At 37.0% G+C, this 13,034-nt stretch overlaps 1 protein-coding gene across 24 annotated transcripts in view; it reads right to left on the reverse strand.

Moving 5' to 3' along the window:
* The window catches only part of RIMS2 (regulating synaptic membrane exocytosis 2), a 598,763-nt gene that overhangs the window by 418,771 nt on the left and 166,958 nt on the right, over window positions 1-13,034 (reverse strand). For all 24 annotated transcript variants that reach the window (XM_046014324.1, XM_046014271.1, XM_046014350.1 and 21 more), the window contains one exon: window positions 979-1,289. In XM_046014324.1, the coding sequence (XP_045870280.1) occupies window positions 979-1,289 (311 nt within the window). The remainder of the gene's footprint in view (window positions 1-978; window positions 1,290-13,034) is intronic.

Genomic DNA, 13,034 nt, shown 5'->3' on the forward strand with positions numbered 1-13,034 from the left:
AATTTTGGGGTTCCTGAGATTTTTACACTGAGACGTGTTAGTAGTATTTCAGCCATGAAACCACCATTGTTTTGCCCAAAGATAGGATTACATTGTTTCACTTTTGCAAGTTTTCAAAAGAACCAGCAAAGTTCTCATAAGACACAGCAATTCATCGGATGACATCTGAGGCACTATATACAGTGACTTCCAATCATCTTACCTGCGACAAATGAGTGCTCAGAACCCACCATTCTATGAGTAGAATTTTAGATTTGATTTTCCACAAATACATGACTTTGTACTTACATAGAAATTTATTGGCCACTTCTGGGTGACAGAAATAGAATAAACCAGATTTTTTAAAATTTGCAATTCAAATAGGAATATGGTATAGAAAAATAATCTTCCCATGAAAATGATTCATTCTCCCCTTCCAAAGGTAGGAAATATAGGACCATAAATACTATTTATAAAAGTCCAACATTTTGAGCATGAAGAAGCCCACAGAATTGATCCCAAATAGTAAAAACAGAGTTAAGCCCACGAACACAGCAAATTCATGAAATCCTTTCGTCTGAATCTACCTGCTTGGAAAACTACCTCATCTTTCAGCCTGAGGTGGACATCAGTAATATCCTCCATTCTCTAACCCCCCCACTTCTGGCTAGTTCCTTCAATGCAACCTCTCTAAAATGTCTTAAAACCATCTCTTCATTCCCATTGCTCTTACCCCAGTCTGTCTTTCCTATGCCAACAGCCTTCTATATAAATCCTCTGTTTGATTTCTTTATCCTGGAAAAGCAGAATAAACCTAAGATTGTTCAAACTTCTAGAAGCTCAAGTCCTGAACATCACTTCCCGCATTTATATAAAACACACGGACATTCACGTTATATTTAGACAACTCGTTGTCTCAACATTTCATGTATTTTTATTTCTGTTTGGAATGAAGGTTATAAAAATAATGTTTACCTAAAGATTAAACAAAATGTTTACCTGTCTGAAGCTATGTCACTGGTAATTTGGTGCTTCACTCCTGACCCATTTTTAATAGAATCCTGTCTTGTGAGCCCATGAGAGCGACTTTTCTCCACTGCAGGGACAGATAAGTCACCTGAGGGTCCTTGGAACTGGGCCTGCTCATGCACTTTTGCTTTCTTCTCCTGAGGTGCCTCCTCATTCCGTAGTCCTCGGAGAACCTTCTGATCAGGTTGCTGTGATGTGTTAGATCCACTATTATAAAACCATGCTCCTGATTTAGTGAGGATTTCTTGTTGTTTTCGGCACAAATTACATACCCACATAACCTGCACACGAATACACAGGGAAGAAAAATTAGTGGTTCCAAAAGTTAAACACAAGTCAAAAGAGAAGACAGCTCAAACCAACAACAACAAAAAATCAAATGGTTATCCTTCCTGAAATTAAAATATAATCCAGATTACTGCTACCATTAATTAATCACATATATTTTCATTTTGTCAGCACAATTATAATGAAACAGGCAATGTTAACTGACAGCAGAAATACCAGAGTCCCAAATTACTGGCTGTTTACGTGTATTCTTTAATTGCTTTTTATTTAAATTAGGGGCATGGTGTAACATAGGGAAAATGGATTTTGAGGCTAGGCAGACTTGGGTTTAAATACTAACTCCAATATTAGAAACTGTAACTTTGAACAAGGTGCTGAACCTTCATATCTATAAAAGTTTCCTTAGTGATAAAATAAGGAAATAGGGATGATAATACGTTTTTCTATATTGTTTTGAGAACTAAAGATTGGAAATAATTTACATAAAATGTCTAGCACAATGTTTATTAGGTATTAGACTTCTAGTAGATTACCTACTAATATTATGTTAATCTTCTATCACCAATTAATTATCTTATAAGCTTCTGGAAGGGGTATTTATTCCTTTTAAGTAGCTCTTAATGGCTAACATAAAAGTAGGAACATTTTTGATCTTCAACATAAACCTCTTAGTTGCTCATAATTTATAGAAGGATACTTGGTTTGTTTGGGTTTTTTTTACTTTTTGTGATTAAAAAAATTTACCACTTTAACCATTTTTAAGTGCACAGTTCAAAAGTATATTCACAGAGCAGTGAAACACATCTTCAAAACTTGTCCATCTTGCAGAGCTCAAAATCTATACTCATTAAACAGCAAATCCCCTTTCTCCCTCCCCACTGCCATGTAACAACCGTCCCACACTTGATTTTTTAGTAGATATGTTTTTCAGACTCCAGGAATCTAAGAATATCTTAACTACTACTTTGTGACCAGAAAAACTTCACTTTCTTCTAAGAAATCTTTTTCAATGTATCAGGAAAAATAAAATTATCTATTCGTGAAATAAAAGGTGAATTCATGTTTCAAGTGAGTGTTTTCTGACGTTTATGTCAGAAATAAACTTAAGTCAAATACTGAAACAGCTCTCATTATTGCCAACACTTCCTTGTAGTTTAAATAAGTTATAATAATAATAAATAGATAACCATAGTAAAAGGGAGATTTACTATGGTATTTTCAACTGATGCAAAGATTTTTTTGTAAAATGTCATTTAAAATTTTTGCTTAATTGTCCTCATTCTCATTCATATTGTCTGTATAATTCATATCATACAATATCACATTACTTTGTTATCTTTTTGAGCTGTATATACATTTCTTCCCCACCCCACTAAATTCAAAGTTCACTGGGGACAGGATTTACACAGTCTATTTGCATAAAGAAATGCTATCAATCACGGGATAGTAAGACCTTCTAAATGCTTACTAACTTGAATTCTTTTGAAATCCTTTTTGGGGAAAGATGATAAGATACTGGATATTATTACATTAAGATTTATGTTTCACTGATTTCCAAAAGAATTAGTCAGCAATAATGGTCAACATATGTGCCTATATTATTTTTATAAGTAAATAAGAAAGCATTTTTGATATGAAAATATCACCAAAAATCTCACCAAAAAAAAAAAAAAAAACCCAAAACCCTCATGGTACAAATTTCTTCTGGTTTGAATACTCCTGAAATAGCTAGCTCTCTCAAAAATGAAGTTTCAACCAAAATCTTCAGCCTTTTGATGCCACCTTGTGACAAATGTTGGTATTGCAGATCTCTCTTAAATGAAAAATAAACTAAATATAGAACCACAAAATAATGTTAAAATAAAGTTTGAATTTCAACTTTTCTGTCTTATTTTAAGCAGATTACTATTCATATTACAGTGATAATATAAGCTATATGATTTCACGATATGACTTCACCTAGAATAAGTCAGAGTACTGAGAATAATACCCTTTGTGCCTGATAACTAATGATAAAACAGAAGTGAGTTTGTGAGACAGACAAGTATCCAGTCACAGTCATCTGCAGAAACAACCTATTGCTGCTTCATTATTTGTCACAAGGGAAGCAAGTTCCTATCCCTGGGACAATGGATCCCTACCACCTGGGAACTTGTTTGAAGTGCAAATTCTCAGGTCCCATTCCAGAACTACTGAATCAGAAATTCTGGGGCAGGACCCCAAAATCTGGGATTTTTTGGCCACATCCTACTGGTGATTCTGATGCCAGATAAAGTTAGAGAACCACTGGTTGAAGCAGAGATTCCCAACTGGATATGAGGGATGAGTTACATGTGTGTTCCTCAGTGAGTGCAGAAGGCCACGCGTAGCCTCACCGATTTACCTCAGCATGAACTATTCATCATACAAACGGTAATAGTAACATTTCTGTGTAACCCAAAATGAGAACAAGACTTGGAAGAACTCATCTGTTTCTCATCTGTTAACACCCAGGGGATATTAATATGAGATAAACAAGTATAAGGCTTGAAGGATGCTGTTCGATTCCTATTAAAGACTCTCTCCGTATTAATTCTCTCCCCATACTCTCTGGGATACCCACAATGGTGGCTATTTTCTGACTAGACGCTCTGTTCTGTCCTCAACTTCCAGTTCTTAGTATCCTCATATCCTAACACCCAATTCACTCTCCTTTCCTTCTTTTACTACCTCCTCCCATTCATGGATTCCTAGTTTGTTAATCTTTAAATCTCAGTTAACAAATCCACTCACTTGAAGTAGTAAAGAGACTGACGCTTTTACTCAAAGTCCTCCAAACACAGAGCAACTTAACCTCTAAACTGAGGATACTGAACTCCATCTCACAAACACATGCACATGAGTCCATAAGAGATGACTTTTAACTGCTTAGGAAATTATTAATGTCTACCAGAAGTAAGGTATGTGTCCATGAAATGAAATTAAACTGATTTGGGAACAAATTCACAGGGCTTCTGTTAATGAAACCATTTAACCCATTAAGTTAATCAGCAAGTGTACCATATGATGAAAGCTGTTTTAGTAAAAGTTGAGCAGAAAAAGACAATTATCATATGGTTTCACTTATTTGTGGAACATAAGGAATAGTAAGGAGGACGTCAGGAGAAGGAAGGGAAAAATGAAGGGGGAGAAATTGGAGTGGAAGATGAACCATGGGAGACTATGGACTCCAGGAAACAAACTGAGGGTTTTTGGGGTGGGGGGGGTGAGCCTGGTGATGGGTATTAAGGAGGTCATGTATTGCAAGGAGCACTGGATGTTATATGCAAACAATGAATCATGGAACTCTACATCAAACACTAGTGATGTGGGGCGCCTGGGTGGCTCAGTGGGTTAAAGCCTCTGCCTTTGGCTCAGGTCATGATCCCAGGGTCCTGGGATCGAGCCCCACATCGGGCTCTCTGCTCAGCAGGAGTCTGCTTCCTCCTCTCTCTCTGTCTGCCTCTCTGCCTACTTGTGATCTCTGTCTGTCAAATAAATAAATTTAAAAAAAAAAAACTGCATGTGGTGTGCTCCAGGAGTGCATTTATAACAAAAAAAAAAACAAAAACAAACAAACAAACAAAAAAAAACAACAACAAACTAGTGATGTACTGTATGGGGACTAACATAGCACAATAAAAAAAAAAATCTTAGTAACATATATGCCTGTAAATAGTCATAGTCGGGGGCCTATTAGTTTTGCTGATCTTCATGAATATCAAAAACACCGAGGTCCTGAGAATACAAAGACATATAAGATTTAAAACTATAAGGTATTATTACTTCCATTTCTAAATATGCCATATTTTTCAAAGTAATATAACTATTAAGAGACGGAATACTCTCTAACGACCCAAATTTGCCACTTCTTATCATACGTTTCATTCTACAAACATCCTTGGTGGTTTTGAAAGGGAGAGGAAAAAAACTAAGGAAAATAGAAATATTTCTTTAAAATTATATAAATAGTAAATGCAACAGCTATGCTAAATAGCTAAAGAAAAGAAAAACAAAATTATGTATAGTGCATACAGTAATTTGATAGAATTTAAAGGTCTGCAAAACTAATTTTCATCTCAAAAGGGATAATAAATAGAGTAATTCAGAGAAGCAAAGGATTGCTGGTTAGACCATAGACCAAGCTCCTAACTCCGTACACATAAAAGAATTTACTGGATTCCACTTCTCATCATTGCCAGCCTGCTTATAAATGCGTATATTAGAGAATATAATTAGAGAATATAAATTGATCAGTTTAATCTGTCATATGACTACAAAACTGAAAGATCCTGGCTAACTATTAAATTCATTTCCTTTTTCCCCTAGGATGCTGCATTTCTCAACCTTCCTTATACTTAGGGATGCCCATGGCCAGGTGATTATGTCCTGGCTATATGATTATAAGTGCAATGATGTGCGCCATTCCTCCAACCATTAAAAACCTCTCATATATGCAGTGTCCAGGTGGCTCAGTCAGTTAAGTGTCTGCCTTTGGCTCAGGTCATGATCTCAGGGTCCTGGGATCGAGCCCTGCACTGGGTTCCCCGCTCAGCGAGGAGCCTGCTTCTCCCTCTCCCTCTGCCTGTTGCTCCGCCTACTTGTGCCCTCTCTCTTTCTGTCAAATAAACAAAATTTATTCATTTGACAGGCAGAGATCACAAGTAGGCAGAGAGGTAGGCAGAAAGAGAGAGAGTGAGGTGGAAGCAGGCTCCCTGCTGAGCAGAGAGCCCGATGCGGGGCTCGATCCCAGAACCCCGAGACCATAACCTGAACCGAAGGCAGAGGCTTTAACCCACTGAGCCACCCAGGCGCCCAACAAATAAAATCTTAAGAAAAAACAAGAACAACAACAACAACAAAACTCTCATATACTACTATCACGCCCTTCACTCCAGACCTAGGAGATAACAAAAAAAAAAAAGAAGAAGAAGAAGAAGAAGAAGAAGCCCAGCAACCTGAATGAGCCCTTGGAAGAGAACCATCTGCTGATCGGCCATACCAATGCGGACTTGACATAAATAAGAAACAAACTTCAATAATACTGAGCTACCAACACGTTTTGAGTTTACCCTTCACAGCTGATAGAATTCCCTTAGCTAATTGAGACTCCTTCTAAACTACATGCTCTTGAATGCGTATCACCAGCACAATCTTCATATGTGAAGAACAACACATTCCTAAACTTGCACAGGAAAGCTCTTCAGAGTAGTTCCGGAGCCAGCTTGCACCGAGTCCTAAAAACTGGCGGTGCACATTTCTTCCCAACTCCACATTCAACAGAGTAATGTGGCTTAGCTTGAAATCAGCCCTGGAGGCGTATTTAGACAACAGAAATTGGAAAATGTCACAAATCAGGGCTTTTTCTCACAGAAAACTAGTTGTTGATCCAACCAGTAGTATTAAAAGATTAATACGGCATTCAGTATTAGTAAGTAAACTTGGATGAAGCTGCAATTCATCATAAAAATTAATTCAGACCATAAAATTCCAGTGTATTTATAGATGGGCAAATAGCTATTAACACTAATTCATTAATTATTTACTCATTCATGCAATATTCACGAAATGTCTCTTATATGCCAGACACTATGCTAAGCGCTGGTAAATACAGTTCAACAGACATAGACATTACTGGGGAATTTAAAGTATCATGGGAGAGACAAGAAGCAAAACAAATAATTGCACCAATACTGTTTCTATTACAATTATGATACATTCTACAAAATGAATGCATTCACACCACAGAGCCCTCCATGCTGCCTCCTCCCCTGGCCCAGGCTGTGTTTGAAAAAAAACACGGATTCGGAAATTGGAAAATGTCAAGAGACCTGGAAATCCAGGGAGGCTCAATCATAGGATCTCCCTGAAGTGTTCCTGTCACCAGAGCCATGGTGTCTCTGTGTCTCAAAAGGCAGAATTCGACAAAAAACATGGAGGACATGGGGAGATGGAGAGGAGAAGGGAGTTGAGGGAAATTGGAAGGGGAGATGAACCATGAGAGACTATGGACTCTGAAAAACAACCTGAGGGTTTTGAAGGGGCGGGGAGTGGGAGATTGGGGAAGCAGGTGGTGGGTAATAGAAAGGGCACATATTGCATGGAGCACTGGGTGTGGTGCAAAAACAATGAATACTGTTACACTGAAAATAAACCCAAAAAAGGCAGAATTCGGAGGAATTTGTGACTACTAACCCACAAGCCCCTCCCCCAGCACTACTGTCACAGTAGACTGGCAAATTTGAAGCACTGACCCATATTCTAGAGGTCTCAAGTTTTAAAAAATTTGTTCCTTAAGCCATTAAGAGATCTCTGCAATCTCTGTCAGGCTTCTGGGTCACAAAATAAAAATGAGAAATTTTACTTCATCTAATACCCCAAGACAAACAGCAAGACTTTCCCAAATTCTGCATGAACTACAAGCATGGCCTCTCCAGCTAGCAAGAAAATTCTATGGTGTCTTCCTTAAGTCTCTCAGCCCACGCAGTGGCACGAAGAAGCGTTATTTAACCTGGAACATCTCTAAATCTTAGTTGTTGCAAACTCTTCTCTGTTACCAATTGTTGCAGCTTGGAAAAAAGTAATTGCAACGAAACATAACTTCTTTCTTTATTTTTGATCTGATTTTCTTCAACAGCATACTAGCCAAATTTTGTTTAAAAAAAGAAAAAAACTCATATAATTTTAGTCTATTAAATAGCTCCTTTGGATAAACTCTCTGTTTCTGATATTTCTCCCCCTTTCCCTGCTGTTTTCCAAGAATGTGTCTAGGTGTTCCATGGGACTTCTGCTGCTGAAATCTGCAGCTCATCTAATCAAGAGTCTGGTTCTTCTCAGTTTTCATAGGATTGTGCTCCACTATCAACGCGATCTCACCTCGGCTCCCAAGGCACTGCTGAATCCGCCTAGACCCCCGAATAAGCCTCTCCTGAGCCACAGCTCAAGCTATCCGTTCAGAAGCCTCTCCCGCAATGTCATCTCATCCTTCATCTCTCATCCCTCAGGAGGGGGTGTGTCATGACAGGGACATGCAGCTACCTTTATGTCCTCTGTTCCACACTGGCACCAAGGAGAGTTCTGGAAAGCTAACGCTGGCCTCTTCTTGGCCACAATGCCCCGCTGAATTAATCTGAGGTGGCCATGCCCCCGGGGGGTGCTAGAGCATCCTGAAAGGTGATCTCTTCAAGAACCTCAAATATCAAGAATGAAATCTGTCCATCGATTCAACCAATAGGCATCCTCCTCCAGATCAAAGCCTAGAAAAAAGCAATTAGACCATACCTCTGGTCACCTACTGGCCTTACCTCTTTCTTCTTTCTCCTTTCCTACGATGCACAAGGATAGAAGGGGCCAGCTTTTCCATGACTTCCCTTTTCTGTATACCTAACTGTCCCCAACTACCTTTAGGCTTGAAGTCATGAGCTTCAGGTTTCCTATTTTGTAGTTTCTCTTAACCCACCATTGCCTTAAATGGGGAGAAAAAAAGAAGAAGAAGAAGAAGAAGCTGGCTTACTGATCACAGAATCCAAACTAGGAGGCACTTCAAATATAATATACCTATTATACCATGATTTGAGCATCATCAGCTATGCTCAGAGATTGATAATTGCTTAAGTACAAAGTATGGACCAGATCCATGTGTAGGCAGAGAAGTCTGATTGCTCTGGGCAGGAGTTGTGGGATAGGAGGCTGGAGGAGAGAGAAAAGGAACTTAGTCCAGGTAAAGTGGTCCCCAGGGAATGTGACAGTAGTCCACTACCCAAAGTTGATGTTACTTAAAGAAAAGATGTTAAAAGTGCCAGGTTTTACAGCAAAATTAACTATAGTCAGTAATCGGAAAAAAGGGGGGGGGCACAAAACATCATGGGTAGGAAGGCCTGGGGCAAACTTCAGAAACTAAAGAAAAGAGCCAGTCTGGGAGAGTCAAAAGGAACAATCTGTGTAATTACTGGGGCAGGGGCATTGTGGGGAGGGGGGCACCACTAGGACCTATGGATGAACTTTAACACCCTATACATAGCATGTTAGTAGTAAGCTAATTCCTTTGAAAAAAAACAGAGGGCAATATAAGTCTTAAGGGGCTCATTCCCTTTTTGAGTGTTCTCCAAAAAGAGTTATTGAATGAAGCTGAAACTGGTTTCAACCAATTAAATTAAAGAACTGAGATGGTTAGATCATATGAGTATTCAGTTGCATGATCTTATAGTAAGTAATCAATTAAGTTAGAAAACTGAGACAATCAGATAGTTGAGTAGCAATTTCAACAAAGTTATAATACCCATAGTATGATGGGTCCATCTCACATTTTGGCAACTTGAGATGCCAAATATTAACTAAAAGACAGGAAATGATAATGAAAATGAAAGACAAGACAATTAAGTTGAAAATACAATGATTTCTTATAATACCATGCAGTCAATATTACTTAAATTTCAGATATCTGCCCAACAAATCCAAACAAAAATGCCCAATTGAGGAAAAAAAAAAACAATTTAACTCACACTTTAAAACCTCAGAGAAATTAAAGAATTAAAGATTATACCACCCTGCCTAAACTTAAACCTTTACTCCTCTTTCCACTTTCTCTAAACTCTATTTTTATCTCTAATATTAAAGTCGTTTGTTTTATGCCATGATATAATTCTTAATTTTTTTTTAAAGATTTTGTTTATTTATTTGACAGAGAGAGAGATCACAAGTAGGCAGAGAGGCAGGCAGAGAGAGAGGAGGAAGCAGGCTCCCTGCGGAGCAGAGAGCCCGATGCGGGGCTCGATCCCAGGACCCCGAGATCATGACCCGAGCCGAAGGCAGCGGCTTAATCCACTGAGCCACCCAGGCGCCCCTAATTCTTAATTTTTAACAGCTTTCTGCTAAAACAGACATTAACTATTATAGAAAAATTTTTGTTTCTGCACCCAGAATTTTAGCTTATAAATTTCACAGCAACAAATTAAATTAAGATAAAACAGAAGAAAGATGAGACTCTTAGAAAAAGAAACCACAACTGTGGTTACTAGTGACAGACTGGATGGAGGAAGATTGCCAAAAGGTACAAATTTCCAGTTATAGGATAAGTACTAGGAATGTCATATACAACAGGAGGACTATTGTCAATACCACTATATGATATATAGGAAAGTTATTAAAAGAATAGATCTTAAGAGTTCTCAACACAAGAATTTTTTTTCTTTTCTTTTTATTGTGATCTATATGAGATGAGTATCTATTTTATCTCTATGAGATAATGGAAGATAAAAAAATTTTTTTAAAGATCAATTCTATTGTATTGAAAGGTTTACTTTTGAATAGTGAAATAATAAGACGAAGTAAAGAGAAAAACCACCATCTGGAAGAGGTTTTAATGCAATGAACACAGCTAACAAAGGGTATGCTTTCAGAATATATGGAGAGTTTCTGTAGTCATTAAGAGAGAGACAAACATCACAGTAGAACAATAGGTCAAGGAATGAACATGCAATTCCACAGAGAAACCAAATTAAACAATGAAGAAATGAAAAGGTACTAAGGGGCTCCTGGGTGGCTCAGCTGCTTGAGCATCCAACTCTTGATTTCAGCTCAGCTCATGATCTCGGGGTGGTAAGATCTGAGCTAAGCATGCAACCAGCTTGAGATTCTCTCTCTCTCGCCCCTCCCCCTAATTAATAACTTAAAATAAAAACTAATAAAAAGGTGCCTAACCTCATTAGTCAGAAAATGCATATGTAAAGCAATGAGTTACTATTTCACTTCCATGAGTTTGGCAACATTTAAATAGCAAACATTGGACAATACCAAACATTGGAGAGGAAGTAGAGGAACCCATACTCAGGAACATTCCTCCCAGGGCTGTAAATCACTTCAACCAGTTTGAGAAGCCATTCTGCCATATCAGGTGAAACCAAAAATGGCTCTTCATGTGCTCTATAACCCAGAGATCTTACTTGTACCCCAGAGAAGTTCCCAAGCATGCACAAGAAGCCATGAACAGGTATGTGCATGGAGCACCATTTCCATTAGAAGAAATTTAGATATTTTATATCAACATGACAATGGACAAAGGGTAGCCTATTCATACAGAAGGATTCTATTCAGCAGTTCAAAATGAATGAACTGCGTTTTGATGAATCTAAATGTTGCGAGATGCTGAAATATAGAGTTAAATAAAACAAGCATCAGAGAAACAGTCTGATCCATGATATAGCACTAAAAACCTTGCAAAATAATACTATCTATGGATTAGCAGTCTGTATGTATAAAGTATTCAAGATTATTGCCCTCGCACTAAAAAAAGAGAAAAATATAAAACAAGTATGGCAAAATACTAAGATTTGTATGAAGTTGGTATTATTCTCTAACCTCAACATTTCTGAAATGTCTTAAAATAAAAAAGAAGGAAAAGAAAAACACAGGAGGAGGAGTTGGGAATATGTAATAAGGATGTCAGACTAGAAACCAATTAAGGTTAACTGGACTAGGGAAAATATTTACTGATACTTATAATCACACTGAAAGTAAAGATGTATTTAACATAAATATATTAGCTGAGAACCAATCACTGAATTTTCATACACATGTTTTTAAAAATACAATATAGTTTATTTTCAGGGGGTTTTATATGGAGGGGTGTGAGTAAAGGAGTCAATTTTATCAAAGGTAACATAATTTGCAATGTTGTTTTATTTTTCTTTTCATTAAAGCATGTGATTTATTTTATAAACTGTGTTCTAAATTGAATGTTACCAAAAAACTAGGGAAGTGGTTGCCAAAGTAGTCATTAAAAAGATTTTAATTGCATATTATTTTCAGAATAGGGTGTTATTTTCATAATAAATATTTATTTGACTTTCAAATCTCATTTTAATTCACAACTGCATTTTAAGTTTAAATTTCTCTAAGTAATTTTTTTTAGGACAACTCTTACAACAGTAGGTAAATCCAGCAAGATTAAGGAAAGTGAATGTTTCTGCAATTATTAAGTTTTCCCACTAGTCTGTGCTACAGCACTTTGTTCAAGGGGAACCCACTGGCTTCTTTGTATATTAGTACTACGTTGTTAACCCACCTTTACCCTAAAAATAAATTAAATTTCAGTTAAAAATACAGTAACTTTAACAAAATTAAAAAGTGAGTTCAAAGAGTACATTATAAAAAGTGATATTAATTAGAATAATTATTTTTCACTGCATCATGACTGACTCAAAGATTTGAATAAATACAACTATCAGTCGTCGGTTTTCTTTTCCATCATTCAGAAGAGCTTAAAAGTTATGATGTTGAAATTGTAGAATTGTAGAATTATAAAATCATTTCAATAAATTTAAAGTAAAATTTTACTTAAAAATGGGGGAGAGGGGCACGGTTAATTTTTCTTAAACAGAAAGCATATTCACCAGGAGGGTTTCATTTAAAATGGAAAACAGAATGTGACAATTACTGAAGAGGAATGTTAGAAAAGGAAGGAAGCCAGAACATTTATATGAAGGTTACCAGATAGTAAAGATGATGATACTTCATCCAAATTGAAGAAAATTGGGAGTATAAAACTAGAAGCAATCCTAACATAATACCAACAAGATACGGTGATATGGAAATCACTGAAACACCGAGGAGAGGGGGGACAGATTTTTAAGGAAGAGTTAGTAATTCAGAGAAAAAATTCTCAAGTATAAAGCTTCATTTACCTGTTGCTCAGATTCTTACTAGTAATTCTTTAAAACTTT

Source organism: Meles meles, chromosome 1, assembly GCF_922984935.1.
Source record: "Meles meles chromosome 1, mMelMel3.1 paternal haplotype, whole genome shotgun sequence".
NCBI lineage: Eukaryota > Metazoa > Chordata > Mammalia > Carnivora > Mustelidae > Meles > Meles meles.